This window comes from Sander vitreus, chromosome 4 (genome assembly GCF_031162955.1).
Source record: "Sander vitreus isolate 19-12246 chromosome 4, sanVit1, whole genome shotgun sequence".
Lineage (NCBI taxonomy): Eukaryota > Metazoa > Chordata > Actinopteri > Perciformes > Percidae > Sander > Sander vitreus.
Window position 1 is genome coordinate 9,990,907 of NC_135858.1, and position 18,418 is coordinate 10,009,324.

The 18,418-nt window shown below is 40.0% G+C and overlaps 1 protein-coding gene across 1 annotated transcript in view; it reads right to left on the bottom strand.

Moving 5' to 3' along the window:
* The window catches only part of LOC144516653 (arf-GAP with coiled-coil, ANK repeat and PH domain-containing protein 3-like), a 59,390-nt gene that overhangs the window by 30,795 nt on the left and 10,177 nt on the right, over nucleotides 1-18,418 (bottom strand). Inside the window, exon 2 of the mRNA XM_078248129.1 lies at nucleotides 1,154-1,211. Within this exon, the coding sequence (XP_078104255.1) occupies nucleotides 1,154-1,211 (58 nt within the window). The remainder of the gene's footprint in view (nucleotides 1-1,153; nucleotides 1,212-18,418) is intronic.

The window sequence follows — 18,418 nt, forward strand, 5'->3', positions numbered from 1 at the left end:
TGCCCTCTGAGTTACAAGTCTATTAGTTTATCTAAAGAGGCATTATCTCAGCTCATCAATTTATGCTGCTCTTACATACTTGACTATATATATATATATATATATATATATATATATATATATATATATAAATATATATATAGTCACATATCAACATATATATATATAATGATTTAGGTAAGTGCAGCTTTTTTTAGGTGAGTGCAGCTTATCCATATTACCTCTTTAAGCTTTTACCAACCAGTTTCATTGTAAGAGGATGTAGATCTTTGACAGACTGCTAGTGCTATAACAAAATTGTGAATATGAACATGTAATATGTGTATGAACAAATAAGACACCCTTTTTTGAAAATAATCCAGGTACAATGGACTGCAGAGTAATTCAAACCTTAAACATATGTGTCTCCATGGTGGAGGGTGTTAAATGAGCTTACAGTAAATAGCTTCATTTCATATCTTACAAACCCTAAGAATTAATGATAAGCTGTTGTTGTATTGCTTGTAGCATTTTCTCTGGTTAAACAGACAAAGACATTGCATGCTCAGATAACAACACAGGGCTGCTCTGTGTGATGCTTTCATACTACAGAATATAAACCTGCCTCTGTGACTTTAATCAGTGTTTGCTTACCGTTTGTGTGTGTGTGTGTGTGTGTGTGTGTGTGTGTGTGTGTGTGTGTGTGTGTGTGTGTGTGTGTGTGTGTGTGGCAGTGCATGAACCTATTAATATAATAATACCAATTCTGCAGTGTTTCCTGGTTTAAATAGACTAGACTAGACTAGAGTAAGAGAAAGACAGACACAAAAAATTAAAAGAGAAACACAATTACAAAGAGAGCAACATACACACAGACAGACAGACAGAGGGTTCTATGATCAGTTTCACAGTGTCTAAAGAAAATACTGTTTATAGACAATGTCAACATCTGACAGCGTTTTTCCTTCAAACAATGTGAATCAAATCCAGAACGTCTCTTTTTTTAGTGTTCTAACAGTGTGCAATATAATGCCTTTGTTTGTGAGTAATCTTTACTAGAAATGTGTTGTAAGAAACACAATTCAACACCAGTTAAAAGCAACATAGACATGGAGTATATTGCTCAAGTTGAGCAGCACAGTCTACAGAAAGGACACATTTGCATGGTTCATACCTTGTCGAGCTTTGCCTCAATCTCCACCACGTCCGTCTCCACATCATCAATGCCAGCCCTGCAGAGAGAACACAAAGCCACAGTTAATCAGATCTGCTCCTTAATTATGCCAGACTTTGTAAAAAAACCATTTCTGAGAAGAGGAACCACAATATTCAAACTCTTGTTTGGGAGAGATTCTTGGATTAGTGGTACGCCGCCGTGTAACAATGACTAGTAACAATAACCATGTTGGTGAAATCTTAAAAAGCAGACAATGTGGGCATAAGGGAGTGAGAGATGAAGAAGAAAGTAAAAGTACCAAACTGACAGTGTAAAGGTATATTGTACTGTACTTTCTGTGCATTCAAACATGAGCCACACCATCTAAGCATTAATAGTATCTGTATTTTACCCCCAATGAAAATTAAGCTGCAATCAGTCACAACACATCACAGTCTCACAGACTCGAACATTAATCCTAATGACTGGATCGACAAAGGCATCGCTCTGGAAGATTAGTTGCCATGGCCCATCTGCAAAATCAATGAATGACATCATGCAGAGACATAGGCCTAGACTGGTACTTAAGTATCTTAAGGTGAGCGGTTAAAAGAGGCATTAGCAACACAAAAGGTTTTTTATTGGGTACCGGCAACTTTAATAAACAACAAAAGCAATAATGTAGTATAGTACTCCAGATTTAGGTGTTATTTTATGTTTTTTAAATCTACACAAAAAATATACATAAAACGGACTTGATGTCCCTCAGCAGAGTGTGTGTGTTTGTTTCAGGTGGTTTGGGTGGGCGAGTAGCCTTTACAGTACCATCCTTGCCTTTGGGATCTTCTTCCATTAGTGTGCAAGCTCACACATACACAGACACAATGTTTCCTCTGACACACGTACCTATACACACCAAAAAGGCACATTAGGCTCAAGCATAAGTCCGTAAAAGAAAGTTACACACAATATCTCCTAAAAAAGAGAGGTTTATGCCTCGACGCAGAGGTGCAGGGTTCGAATCCGACCTGTGACGATTTCCCCCTCTCTCTCTCTCTCCCCTTTCTCACCTAGCTGTCCTGTCAAATTAAAGGCGGAAAAGCCCCAAAAATAATCTTAAAAAAAAAAGAATGAGCTGGAGCTTATTAGAGACAATCTAGGCAAGGATCAGCGTCACACCCTGCATGTGCTGGAACATGTCGACTGTAACCCCAAAACTCTAGTAGAAGATTATCTCATCATACAATCTCAACCGCACCCTCGTCTCCAACTTCTTTACGACACCAAAAACAGCTGATCTTTTACATCATAGCAGATATTCTGTGCAGAATTGGAGGAAAGAACATGTAAACAATTAAGCAACCTGCTCAGCTAGTTTATGTTATAAAGCTCGTGACTCGATCTGTTTCTGCTTTAGAGAGGTCGTACGAAGCAGAAGGGGGAGCTGAGAGGTCAGTCTGCAGCTTTAGAACCTGCTCTTGAGAATAACATTCCCAGAGTTCCTTTCTGCTCCTGAGCTTTTTTGACAATGCTTGCAGAATGTTCAGCTAATTCTTGACTTGTGTCTGTGACAGGTGTCTGTCCTGCACTTGTCTTCTTCTCTCATCCAGAACGCACACTGTTTATACAGACGGCACTTTTCTCTACCACAACATGACACTGACACAGCAGGCAGGCATGTGTGTGGTCTGCACAGAAGGCTGATTTATATTGTTTCAAAGAGAAAAAAAGAGAGCTGGAAATCAGTTGAGAGACCTTACATTAAGCCGTCTGAGTAATTTGTTGCACTTGAGTATTGTTGTTCTGGCATGCAGTTTAACTCATCAAACTGGCTTATAGTTTCTGCTCTTTAGCTGCATGTCAATTAGAAATACAACGCTGCACATCCAAGCTCCACTCCCAACAGCATCATTTTCTCCATTAAGTCACTGTGAATCAAACACGTTTAATGTCAAACAGCTGTTCAATCTAGAGGATAAGCTCATTACAAGCTTGTCGTGTCTCGGGCAGCACATGCTGCCAATAAACGGTGAATGACATTTGATGACGAGGATGCACAGACAATGTTTAATACAGAAGCGGCCGATTCCCTTTTGATCCAAGATTTCAAGTTCAGCACAGGCTTCAGAAACTATGAAGACTGTGGTATTTGTGCTTTGTGTTGCAGGTTGGATGCATGTAGTGTTTTTGTCCCAGTATGCATTTAACATGCATGTTTGTGCGTGTATGTGCATTGGGAATTATTCAGAGCTTTGAAAATCAATACACTAAGAAGGTTGTCAGCTCTGGCAAGGTTAAATAACAAAGAAACAGCACTACGGAGCCAAATCTGTGTGTTTGCCAGTGTGTGAGCTTGTCAATGTATGTTTGTCCTGTTCAATACCTCCTACATTGTTCAGTATCTCAGCTATTACTGTGTTTCGCAAACTAAATGCACCCAAGAGTTATGAGATTAAAGTGAAATGGAGAAAGATAGACTCCAAATGAGGATTATGAGTAATGCTGCAAGACACGATGGCTTCATAAATATGCCAAGGCAGCGAGGAAGAATATGAGTGTGTGTTTAAAAATTTGGTCTCAATGACACTTGGTCCTGTTTGTGTTCAGTGTGTGTGTGTTTCAACGCTGGAGGAACACCCCAAAGCTGCTCCATTGATGATGATGCAGCCCAGTTAGGAAGGGGGATGGGCTTATACTCGCTGCCAGTGGTAGCATACTATACACAGTCTGACATCACCAGTGAGGGTGGGGGAGGGGAACCTCACGTGCACAAGCTCCACGTGCACTCCCATAAGCCCCAACAACCATCCACACTAGCGTAAAGAATCTATTCTTGTCCCCCATGCCGTGTGTGTACTCTAGCATGAAGCTTGCATGGCTATCCTCTCGCATCTCTTCACACGAGAGCAAAGTGCACACACACACACACACACACACAGACAGCCTCCAGCCCAGAGACATGTCTGAGCTCCCCATGTCTTCCAGACTCGATGTGCCGCATCACATCCACATCAGCATCACTTTAATTCCTCTAATACCAGACAAGCCTGGACCCCAATGGCTAAAATACTCACATGCAACTAGACATTACTGAAGATATTCACTGGTAATGACATGATACTGTGTAGAGTATGATACAAGATATTAAACAAGGGGACAGGAGCAACAGGAAAGCATGACTGGAAAAAATCTACCTTAGAACTGAAAGTAAAAATGCAGCATCTCATCAAATGTAATGGAGCATGAATGCAAAGTGTGTGTGTGTGTGTGTGTGTGTGTGTGTGTGTGTGTGTGTGTGTGTGTGTGTGTGTGTGTGTGCGCACATGTGTGCGCACATGTGTGCCCTGGATAAGTCTTTATTTACTGTGAACCTCTTCTGTGGTGCTTCCTAATCTGAGTGTGTGTAATTGTGTGACAGATGTGCATTTTGTTTATTGAATACAATTATGCTGTACTTTACTAATATATCTCAAAAGTTTATTGTATAATCAACAGTATCTCATGTTATTCTGCCTGCATCTTTTATTTGCGAGCTGACTCAGCAAATCGGGCTGTGATGGGCAATGACCTCATTTTCTATTGACATCAGGTGGAGGGAAAGCAAATCCACTGTATAATGTGTAGTCTGCACACACACACACACACACACACACACTGACCCAAAAACCTACTACATACATGGTTTTCAAGACTGATGAAAACTAGCCAAAACTATGTGTAAAACACAAAATCTGCCAACTTTAGTTCCCTCCACATGGACGGGTACCTTAACTTCCTGCTATTCAAAGAGAATGAATAAGTCATGGCGGTCTTGCTGCTCTGTGAACAATTGTACACTAACAGCTGGAACATTTATCTAAAACAACATTTTCCTGCCTCAAAGAAGATGAACGGCAGTGATCTTATAAAGCATAACCATGCATGTTTTACTGTAGTAATTGTTGTCTTATACGTATGCATGCATGCATGCCTTATGGCGCTGTGCCCTCAAGAAATACACAAACACACACATATATACATATATAATTATACACTATTATCCTAGACATCACCAAGAATAGACATGTCAGACATGGCACATGGGTGGAAGATATAAGGAAGATAAATGCAAATTTGTCAACCGTCTGATATAAAGGAAGTTGTACCAGTAAACAATAAGCAGGGCTTCTTTATGGAAACATTGGATGTTTACAGTATATGGATTATAACATCAATATAATAAAGTCTCTTGATTTGCTCAGATAGAACTCAGTGGATTTACAAAAAAACGGATATTCCTGTCAGTTTCTCAATAGATTTTCCAGAAAATGTACAATATCATGATAGATCACAATACAATTACATTTACCAATGATAGACATAGCATGTAGCACCATAAACACTAAAACATTAAAACCTTACCATAGGCAATTAACACAGGCCCAAAAGTGGCCAAAAAGTGTTTATTTTCACTAACTATATTTTGTAAGTTAGATATTTAGGCTTATTCATGATTTACTGTAGCGTGCATTGTAATTCTTTGTATTACTAAAAGACAAGAGGGTCTTGTTGTTATTAAGCCACCTTTCCTGTAAGTAAGTCTCATTTATAATGTATACACGCTTTTATCATCCTCCACCCACAAGTTCAGACATACACACATGTAAAAAATATCCCTTTCCCAGAATTCCAAGTAGCGAGCTCCATGGCAACCCTTTATTGACCCCCAATCACCATAGCAACAGGCATCAGCATTACACACTCTTTTTTTCATGACCAATTTCCTCTGTCTGTGTGATGTGTCCGTCTCCCTTTCAGTCTTACCAGCTTCCTTTTTTACAGAAACACAAATTTTCCAGAGAAAATCAGCCAAAACAAAACAACCTGCTGATACAATCTTTATCACGGATAGGCCAGTGTGTTACGGTGGTGAGTTAGTGGCTGTAGTGTGGCTTGTGGTGCATCTGCTCTGCAGGGAAGGCTGCCATGGGCAAAGTGCCCTTAAGTAGATGCCTAAAAGCTACAAAGGCTCTATGGTCAGTCCTGCTCACTGCAAAATGATCAGTCATAAGATGTCTTTCTCTAATTAAAGTCCCAAATGTATGTCTTAGTCTACATTTCAGTGGGTTTAGATCGTTTTACTTTTTTTCTTGAATAAAGAGACATTTTCTTAATTCTAATGATGTGACGATCAGCATTATTGTCCCATGTTTCTACATACCATCAATTGTTGTAAGAAAAAAGTGTACACTGGAAACATAAAATCAGCTCACTGTGTTTTGTCGATTACAATTTTTTTTTTTTTTAATTTTAAAAATAAAAGATTTAAAACATAAAAGCATAAATAACATATCTGGTTGTCTTTGTCTGACAGTGAGCAGGCGCAGGTGGGTTTGAGGTGGGGACAGTAACTGCAGCCCATCCTTCATTTCTTTGTTCTCACATTCTAACAATTTTTGGTCACCTCAGACAAACATTTGCAGCTTTTACATCAATCTACTGTGAAAGGGTTTTCTACGAGTCTGTGTCATCATGTTGTTAAATCCTTTCAGTGTTTTGCTCTAATTTCTGTCCAGAAGAGCTTTCTCCCCCCAGAAATGATCTATTCCCCCATCTCTCTTTGTCTCATTGATGCCTCCGTCTATCCAATTGACAGTGTCTCCTTGCTGTCTATCTGTAACCCTCCTTCATTAGCTGCTGGCGTGAAGCTGAGGACTGTGTGTTTGAGAGAGACTGTATACAAGTGTACAAAAAGAGAATTACAAATGCATAGGTGAACATATATTAATTTAAAATGCTCCATTTCCATAGCAGAAAGTGTCCAAGCAGTTCAGTCATCCACGTAACAAGATGCAACTTGATTCAAGTCAAGCGAGTCAATAGCACTATTAGCACATGCACGTGCACAGACTCTATCAAAAGAGCCTCCAGTAAATGATCCATTCACAAAAAACACACACTTGCCTAAACAGACTGCCTTTTCACACCAATAACAAGCCATACCAAACAAGTGTCTTATGTGTGGCTAACAAAGACGCCTTCACTGCTTCCCCTACAACCCCCCTCCCAACAAACATCACACTCATTCCCTGAAAAAACATTTGCCTGTACCGAGATGGCTGATGAGACAAAGAGACCAAACATGATGCTGACAAAAAGGACCATTACTTGTGTCCTTGATGCCTCAGTTTAATGGCGTTAAACCAAACTGGGCCAACTGAGATAAAGTAATGTGCCGATCCATTGCATTGAGGGATGTGTTGTTGAACTATTCCGCTGAGATAAAATAATACTTAAAGAAAGAAAATACGCTGATTCTCTTTCTTGCCGAGAGTTAGTCTAGAGATCGATACAACTCTCATATCTGTACGGTAAATATAAGTCTACAGCCTTAGCTTAGTATAAAGACTTAAAACAAGGGGAAACAGCAACCTGGCTCTGTCCAAAGAAAATATGCCTACTAACACCTCTAAAGGTCACTTATTATCCAGGAGACCAGAGAAGACTCATAAAACCACAAGGTGTCTTTTTTATACTTTGGTTTTTAAACAAACAAGGTTTACCGTCTTTATTGGTGAACTTTACAGGTGTTGGTAGAGGGGTTACCTTTAGGACAGAGCCAGGCTAGCTTTCCCCCTTATTTCCAGTCTATATGCTAAGCTAAATTTGATATGATACAATATCTCTCAGAAAGAAAGTGGCGTATGATTGAACTTTTTTACAGCATCTGCAATTAACAATTACAAGCAATCAATCTATCACCTACATTTTTCTTTGATTAACCGATTATTTGTTTCGTCAAAAAAATGCCAATTATTTTCCTAGAAGGTGATCTCTTCAAATGGCTTGTTTTCCACACTATATTTCATTTAAAATCTTAGAAAACAGAGAAAAGCAGTCTTTACACAACCTGCTTATTTTTGTTTGATACATTTCTTAAACAATGAATCTATTGTCTGTGCTTTAATGCACATTATTCCAACAGAGGGCATGGCTGTCCATGCTGGTGGATTCTTGTATCAAACTGTCAGGGATATTTGACTGAGTTATGTACAGTACGAATGATCTTATGAGCAGCAGAGGGTAATGTGGCTTACAGTGGCTGCACATTTGTCTGTGCAGTATCTATATAGTAATTCAACAAAGCATACTACAAACACACTATAGTCAGTAGATACAGTTTCTCTGCTTTCCAGCAGCTGTCAGACCACCTGCCTGCTGGCCTCGCTAAAGCCGACCATAAGCCCAAATGTGATGCGTCTTTGTTATCATTACTCATAAGCAGAATTTTTGTACACCACTCTCTATAAACACAATGCATATAAATATGTCTGGTCGAGCAGTCTGGGATGTGGGAACGTCATTATATCATACCAAAGAACATTCCATTAACAGGCCAACAGGAAGTGTGTTGGAAGCTTCAGAGTGCAAAGCTGACAGAAATGATTTCTCTCCAATGTATTGTAACCGCAACTGAAGCCAGGTGGGACTTCTTTTTCTTGGAAAATACAACATATTTCTCTCCTCACTTGCCAAGAGAGAAGGACTGAGAGTGAAACAGGGAAAACTCAGTGACTCTTTTCCACAGGAAGTCGCTCTGCTGACTTAGAGAAATGCAACTTGATTACATCATCATCAAGTTACTATAATTGTTCTGTTGCCAGAGAGTCTTAAACCTGTGTGAGAATAAGATACAGACGGTTATGCATTTATAAAACCATGATCTGCTGCACCAAACTCTAAAATGTCCTATATTAACACATATGCACACACATATACATGTTGTTTAAATGGCACTTCATTTCAGCACATTTTCATCTTAAATTATTCTGATTGCCATAAAAAAAAGAAAAAGAAAAATCCCTCTTAATGTTGTTCATGGTGGACCGTGGGGGGCTCATTTCTATTTCCACTGCATCCTCACAGCAGGAGACAACAGTACTGATCTCCCATATTATGGCTTTATTTGTTGATCAGTAAAAAGTAATCTAGCTTTGGCCATTATTCACCTCTTTGAGGTTGGCAGATTTAAAAAATTGCAAAAGAAGGAATGGAAGAAAAGATGCAACCACAAATTGATGACAGGCACCTCAAACATCTGGAATGTCATCCAGGTAAGATTTAAATTTGACGAAAGATAGCACAAGTTGAGCCCACAGAGCCTTGTGCCCTCCGTCCCAGGGGAGGAGAGCTGTGGCCTGGGTGGAGTTGGGAGTTTTTTGGTGTTGAACCATTTAGGGCTTGAGGGCGCGTTTGATCATGATCCACTCACACTCTGATGAATGTGAACTCACAGACTCACTCCACACATAGTTTAAATGATGGGCCTCATCTTCACAAATTAGGGGGTTAAAGAAATACTTGAAAGATGAAGAGATGGACAGACAAAACACAGGAATGTTGAGATCACTTGATGCAACATGACAGCAACACTCCCTGTGTTGAGTGTCTTTTTTTGTGATTTTTGTGAGTTTAAAAAACTGTGATGGCACAGCCAAGTTCCGACCACTGACTGAAAGTAGCGGCAAGCTAAAAAAGCATGAAAAGGGGAAAAGGGCTCACCCCATAATCCAACCTCTTTAACCTCCACTGACCTCCCAGTGGATTGTGAGCAGCAGATAACACGCACACAGATGCAGCTTGCATGAGAAACACAGGGGAGGAAGAAGACCCCTTGTAGTGTGTAAGCACTCTGTTCCCAGGACTCTTTTGCTTCTGTCCTCTTTGCATCCATCCCACTAACAGCCAGCTGATTGTGAGGAATGAATGACAGAGGAGCAGTGGAGTGTAGAAATGGAGTCACACTAGATTATCCTCTCTACAGTCCAGAAAACAAAGTGTGGGATAGACAGCAATGACTTGTATAGTATATTGAGTCTTAAGTTAGCTAAATAGTCACATCACATCTATGTATAATTCTGAAAGGGAATGCATGTATGTCTTAGTGAGACTTTTTTTTTCAGACAGACACAAGAGGCCATATGTAGTGGATACAGTAGCTCAATCGGCTATTGAACACAGAGAAAAAGAACAGTTCATCTGGGCTGATGATCTACAAAGGATCAGTAGGCTATCAGTATACAAGTATACAGCTCATAGTATATGTCTTTACATTGTTGTTAAGCCATGAATTGAAGTTACTGTGTCTTTTGAATTTGTATCCAGCTGCCTCTTCACATCGGAGGAATCAATTTACCCATTTATGAGAGGTACATGCACAGAAAAATGCATCCAAATGGAAAAAGAATGATTTTCAATGTCATTATTAGCTTTCTGTTACTAAAGTATCATAATATCTTAAAAGCAAAGTTTTATAGTGAAACACACACTTGACACTCTTGCCATACACGGATGACTTTACAAAGCTCAAGAGATATAATGATGCTGTAATGCCAATGACTAACCCAGCTATGTATTACAACCCCCGCATGCCTGCAGCTGAGAGCCAGGGGGGGGAGACTAAACTGAGAATGAAAGTGCATGTTATCCTTTAGGATATTTCAGCCCTTTCCTTCCATCAAAACAGGCTTTTAAGGAAATATTACATTAGGATGGCAGCATGAGGTATTATTCACTGGAAACAACTGTAGTCAGCTGCAAACTTGACTAGTGACGATAAAAATAAACAAGAATTGGAATTCAAGCCACCTCTGCAAACCACCTGTTAAAACTTGTGTTACCAAATATACAGGAAGTAGAAACTCTACTTCATACACCTGTCAAAAGAAAATCAGAGTCACCACCACTTGTTCCTACCTGGTTTGTAAAACATTGATACATGACTGAAGACAACATAATTATACATATATTAACGGACTGATACAGACTTTTAGGTAAAGTAAATCTGCATACCTCGGCTTTTCTAAGCACAAGGAGACACTGTTTCTATTAACTCAGCACAGAGCATGACTTCTTACTTAAAGAATGTCTGGCACAGATAAGGCCTGCCTTATGTTTCAGTCCTGAAATACACACACACACAATATATTTATATTTATATTGAGTATATACTGTATTAACAAATAAGCACATGCATACACAAACACATACAGCTGGCTGATTGTCAGTCAAAAACCTGATCCCATGTGGTGACGGCAGCACATTTGATGTGATTATAATTGAAAAGTTATTTACAAAATGCTGTCTTTTAGGGCTGGGCAATAAATCAATATTAATATTTATCATATCTCTATATAATTGTTAGTAGTGAAATAGTAGTAGTATCAAAATATTTCATAGATCTTACCTTTAGATGAAAAATAAGTAATTTATTTTATTTGTGTTTATGCCATTTTAACTTGATTTAACTGTAGACAGAAATTATTAGGAAAAACCAGAACAATATTAGAGCTAAAATACTCAATGACACATTTCAAATGTTGTTATTTTGTGAAATAAAAATGCATTGGATACAATGGTATGGAAATCAGTTAAACTTTCACCATGGGATTTTAAGTACTTGATGTTGAGATAATGCTTGATGCTTCGATGGTAAAAATGACAGTATTATTGTAATCTATATTGCCTACCAATGATGATGCTGTTTGGCAGTGACAGTTGTGAAAGTACAGTACATGTATCATAATTAGTGCATCATGCATAATATAGATGATGAGACTAAATTGAATGATTTTCTACTGATTTTTCCCAAAGTTTCGATCAGTCATTTGCCGACAAAGGACAAATATTACCCATAAGTCCTCCAAGCAAGAGGTTTATGTTCGCCACACTGAATAGGTCATGGCTTAGTATGGACACAGTATGTGTTAATATTTGATTATATCCCTCTTCCCGCACAAACCTAGAGTAGCAGAGCTAAATATAATATGTACTAAGTCTATTTATGGCTCTGTGTGATGTGAGAGAGAAGAGATGCTGCTTTGAACCAGCCGTGTACCAGAAGAAAGAAGTGAGCGTTGCACAATGGCCTCCTGTTATCTTTGGCAGTCTTGATTGAACATCAGCGGAATAAGTCTCCTGCTGACACCGCAGTCAGATCTGCCAAAGAGGAAACAACCACCGATTTACACTTTTATCCATCTAAAAATGGTCCATCAGTGCCAGAAACTCAGGAAGAGGCACATTCTGGCTGTCTGGTTGGCATTAGGTAATCATCTGATCGTGTACATTTCACTCACGCAATGTGATCAGATCTTGACAAAAAGGAAATCTGAGATCTGGTTTTGGTTTTCTGGATTTAGCTGTGGTTCACTAGTATACAGTACTGCACTTGCACATACAGGACTTTTTTCTGTTATTTATTATACTCTGGAGGAAACTGGTTACTCATGTAATTTTAGGTTTATGCATGCAAGTGTCATAGAGTAAAATAATTACAAAAACACCATTAAGTTTGTAGTTCTGTAATGAAAAAAAATTCTATATTGTTGCATATAAACCCATTATTCTTTTAACTTAATAATAAAACAGTGACCGTATTCTCAAAATCCTAAACGACCCATCAGCACATTTTTAAAAGGCACGCAGACCCAAATGTTTTCAATGAATGGCTGTTCAATAAAGCACTCACTTTTACACACACACACACACACACACACACACACACACACACACACACACACACACACACACACACACACACACACACACAGTCCCTTATCTTCGAGTGTGTGTGTGATGTAAGAAAGGAAATGGAATCTGCTGAAGAGGCCACGTAGACAATCTGGGACACAGCGCTCACATAGCAGACAACATTTAGTTTGGGATAACATTTATACGTCTAATGAACACTAGGACCATACCACAAGTTCAATTACATCTTGTAATTGTGAATGTCCAGTTTCTGTTGGCATGATTTAGCGATTCATTGACTCCAACGTACAGCCTGTATCACTGAATGTTGGATTAAGGATTTACAGTTGAGGACAATGGCCAGATTTTCATTTCCAAAACTGAACATCAAGCACTTTCTCAGTCAGATTCCCAAGATGGCTATCAATCATTTATGTCTTACACCATGTAATATGATTGTGAATTGATGTATTAAAGTGCCCATATTATGAAAAAAAACACTTTTTCTGGGACTCTGGTGCTTCCACACGCATAAAAACTTTGAAAAAAAAACATTCCTGCTGTTTTGAGTGAGATACGGGTTTCTGAATGTGTCCTGCCTTCAGTCTCCGGGTGAGCTGTTTAAAATCTGCACGGCTTTCTACGTCACTAGCCGAGACAAGGGGCCTAGGGGGCTAACCGTTAGCATGCTAGCGCTAGCATGCTAGCTTGTTCTCAATGGCAAAACACTGCTACAACACACACAAATTCACCCTAATCTACAAAATAAATTGTATAGAACTACTTACATGTCCCTGTTCTGCAGGTATTGCGCCCTCATTTAGAAGAAGTCTCCCGGCTGCCTTGTACAGACCGAAGTTGCACAAACACCTAGCTAGCTCATGTAATCCTTACCTAGCTACTGGGCATGTGCGACTGACAACAACGATGTTACAGAAGTTGCGAGGTCTCACTATGTAGTTAAAACAGAGACCTGACACAGGGTGAAAAGAGGTTCTGCAGGAATGTGCAGTACAACAAAAATATTGTGTTTTTTGGAAATTAAACCATGTAAACCTATTCTGATACAATCTCAAATTACAATTATGAACCTGAAAATGAGCATAATATGGCCACTTTAACTAATGATTATATGGACGTGTGGTATTGGTGAGATGGCAGAAAAGAGTGGCTGGATGGAAAATGGAAGGACGATTCAGGGGTTGAGAAAGAATGAAAAGACAGGTTTACATTAACACAAGAGGTGGTCTTACGCAAGACCCCCGCACACTGAGACAGCTAGAGAAACAAATCATGCAGGACAGAGAGCCGGGGTCTGGAACATGTATGCAGTTACACTCAAAGTGCACGTGTGTATGCATGTGTGCGAGTGTGATATGAGTTTACTTAGTTGCATTGAGTTTAGAAGTAGTTAATATTTAGGATTTCCTTGAAACAACTGCTAAAATTTCAATGACTGTAAAACTAATAGATGGACAAACTTTACATTTTAGTGCACTCAGTAGAAACTCCAGATTACAGTTTCCCTATAATCAGTACCACATTAAATAATCCTTTCCAGGAACCTTCTTTGACATTTACAGTTACGTCAGTTACCTTCTAGTAAATCGTATGCTAGCCAACAGAGGCATTATTGTTGTGCAAGAAAATCACCTGCTGTTGGCTAACTCAAGTTGCTTCATTCCTTTCTTGAGGAGTTATAATGCTACCTTTACAATTTTACACAAATAGTTTCACAACTGTGGAAGAATATGTGTGAAAATGGAGACTGCCCATGCTCTGATATGTTTTATTATCCAAAGTAAACCGCAAGTTGAAGTCCCCATGAAACTTTCAGTTATGCTTGTTTCGTACACAGTTGAGCCTTAATCTCCCTTCTCTCCGGTCAAACTCTCTCTTACAGAACCCCCTGTTCTGCTAGCTACACACACACACACACAAATTCCCACCATGATTCTATGCTCACACACTAAAGCTATGGTATATTGAGCATGGTCATCCTTCCTTCCTGCTGCAAGACATATAGTCCATTATCGAGCGGTGACTTTGCTTCAGCTGTTCTGATTTTTTCCACTTGTATGCAATGGGCAATCCATCCAACAAATGGAAGGAGGCATTCCCCATGCGAAAGAATGCATATGTGTGTGTGTGTGTGTGTGTGTGTGTGTGTGTGTGTGTGACTTTGTGGGGGCGGGAACGTTGGATCCAAGCAAGTGTGGGACTGCTGACACGGCAGATGGGAATGTTTTCATTTGGTTGCAAGGAATTCCACAGAGATCTGAGGTAAGGATGCACTGAATAATGTAACAATGGGGAATGTAAAGGGATTCCATCAGTTTTTAAGAGAGCAATCAGTGTTCCTGTCTTTACTCATGTCTCCATGGGAGATTGGCCTGTCAGTCACACTTCTGGTTTCAGCACTGCTCAGTGAGGATCAGGACTGGTGGGCTGCCAAATGCACAGTGAGCCTGTGTCAACAACTTGTGAGGGATCGATGGATGATGAATGTCTCAAAACACTGTAGCTGGGATTAGAAAGGAGCAACTGAGAAGATGAAACAAATCAAAACTGTTTAAACAAACATAAATGGTGATAAATGGTGGGGTTTAGTAAAGACACTGGAAGTTAGTCAGTGGTCCAAAATTCTAAAGCAATCCTGTTTAACTTCCACAGAGTCACACATTCACCCCTGGGCGACAGGAACGTGGGTGGAGGAAGAGAAAGAGATGAGTGAAGGGGTTGAAGAAGGCAGAAGAGTAAACAGGAAGAAACAACATGAAAAAACTATAGTGCACAAAACTAAAGCCTGTCTCACTGGCCAAAAAAACACTAACATCTGTTTTTTTCTTTTGTGGGAAAGGTTACAAATGGCATTCATTCACGGGTATTTATCGGCTCTAGCTCCGATCTGCAGTGATGGTAACATGACACCGGGAGGAAAATTTGCGTTTCCTAGGATGGCGAAAGCATGACCCGCCCTACCCTGCCTCTGATTCGCTAGTACTCGTTGCCTTCGTTGGTTGGGTTGGTTAGATTTAGGCATGAGGAGTGAGATTGGTTAGGGTTCGGGTAAGAATACCAGGGTAAGCCAATCAGAGACAGAGTAGGGTGGCTCATTCCTTTGCCATCCTGATACGCCAACTTTGGGCCCCTTTTCCAGCACAATACTATGACATGCATGTCGGTGACTTCTGTCATCACGGCCACAAATTCTGTCCATTCTGCCCAAGCAGCGCCCAGACATTGTTCCAAAGCACCGAACTTGAAAAAGAGACTGAATAAGTAACAGATATAAAAAACAAAGCAACCACCGTAACATTGTCACTGGCCTCCATGATTCTTTCTACTCCTTACTAACCCTATTTTTCGGCAAGGCATACTCGTCTACTGGCAATGAGAAAGAAAAAGAAAAACCTACATACAGTATACATGCTAATTTTGGTGGAATAAGGGTATAAGAGAGCAGAACTAAAGCAAAAAAGGCAGAGAAAGTTGAGCCAAATCTGAACCATCTGCTCAACTGGATCCCAGATGTGAGAGAGTGGGAGTCAGCACACACACACACACACACACACACACACACACACACACACACACACACACACACACACACACACACACACACACACACACCATCTTGCCTCCTAGTTTGCATAGGACGGCAATGAGTGACAATACAGCTGTTCACTTCCTCTACTGGACTGAAGCTCTGTCCTCTTTCTTTTTGTGCTAATTTACAAGCAATGTGTGTTTTCATTAATGCTTTGCTGCCAGGATGTGTGTCCAGCCCACAATGCAACTCATGACGCATTCAGTGCATGAAATATCAGGCAGGTTACCAGGACTACAGTAACGGTGGTGACCATTAATCCTTCTTCACTCCCTGTCTTCCATCCTCTATCCTACATCCACCATCAATCAATCAATCCATCCTTCTGTTTCTATGCTCCTTCTCACCATCAATTACCTTCCCTATCCTGTCAGCCATCTATCATTCCTCCAGCCATACAGCCTTATTTTCCTGCATCCTTCTATCAGACAGACAGACAGACAGACAGACTCAGGTTATATACTGAAACCCAACCCGCCTTGCTACTGCAGCCTTGAAATTTAATTCATTTCCATCCCACATCCGCATTACCAATAATTGGCCGAAGGAGAAAAGGAGGAGGAGGAGGAGGAGGAGGAGGAGAAAGAAAGAAAGGTAAAAGGGTGCGAACAGGACATAAAACCTGTAGGATAGATGTCATAAGAGGGTGAGATGACAGTGAGATGACAGATGTTGACAAAAGACCTCTCTTTTCTTAAACCAGTTGGGTTGTTTTTTGATGGCGAGCAGGGCTCGGCGACAACACATAATACCCACATTGTGTGTGGATAACAAACATCCACTTGCGGCTAAATGTTTCTTTTTACAGGAAGAGGCAGGGATTTCTTTGACCAATATGATCTTGAACAGAAACAGATAAACAACTGAAGAATGTGTGTGTGTGTGTGTGTGTGTGTGTGTGTGTGTGTGTGTGTGTGTGTGTGTGTGTGTGTGTGTGTGTGTGTGTGTGACAGTCTTGTGGAACTGGCTTGTCCCAATACATTTCTAAGTTTTGATGTGAGCCACTTGAACAGGATGTAAACAACGAGGACTGCAGTTGATATTTCATGGTAGTTTAGTTTTAAAATGGTTTACCGTTACCAAAAAGTGCTTCAGGATGAGAAGTGATATACTGATCATTCACAGAAGTGCAAAATTGTGTATGAAAAATCCAAAACAAACAGAAAGCCACCATGAAGTTGAAAGTTCTGTTTCTGTAGACAAAAACCTCACTGTATGGAGACACCATGTTCTCCTCTAGGACCTTTTGATTCTATAGCGTAAGAACCCATTGGCTGATTGACCCTTTCACTCTGCAGAATACGGCCGTATAAATAGTTATGTGACACTATAGCACCTCATGTATTTAATGTGTGTGCTGTATAGGCAGCCACACATGCTGCTATATGTTTAACAGCTTTGTGCATGTGTGCATAAATGTACTAATGTCTTGAGAGGGGTTTATTCATGCATGGCTAAATGTGTGGCAGTCAGCACAAAAGTCTGGCTCACCACAGATGCATTCCACATATTACACACCGGCTGGTCCTGGTTGTTTCCGCCAAGTTTTGGGGTTCACAGTTCCGACATTTTGAGCGTTTAAACTCTGTCCGGCTAAACCAAAAGTCAGTCTGCTTGTTTGTCAGTCAGTCATTATGACAAAAGATACCAAACCAGCAAATGGGGTTTCTGAAACTGGAAAAGCCTTGAAATCTGCAGTTTAGTGAAGACAAAAGAAGTATTTAAACTGGGCAGGACAACCAGGGATAGACAAAGTTTCCCACTGAGAAAATACTATGTAGTGCCAAGATGAAGAAAGCAGCCCAGGAACAAGATGCAATTTACTTGTTAGTCTTGATTCGAGTTTCAACAGGCCTTGAGAGATTTGAACAAACTCCCCTCCAAATCCTGATCTCAGTGAGGATGAATGATTGCAGTTAGACCTGTGAGAAGGTGCAATTTGTGCCACATTTTTCACTCCTGTATCCCATGAAAGGCATCAAATTTGTTCTTGGATAGGACTGCTACATCTGCCGCAAGCCTAACTGACTGTGCCGACACAACAGTCACTATCACTTCCGAGTAGACAACTGGCTGTTGATTTGAATTGCGGAGATATGTTAAATTGGCAAACTTGTTTGTTTCTGTTGTCATTTTAAATCATAACTGTAACGTTTATAGGT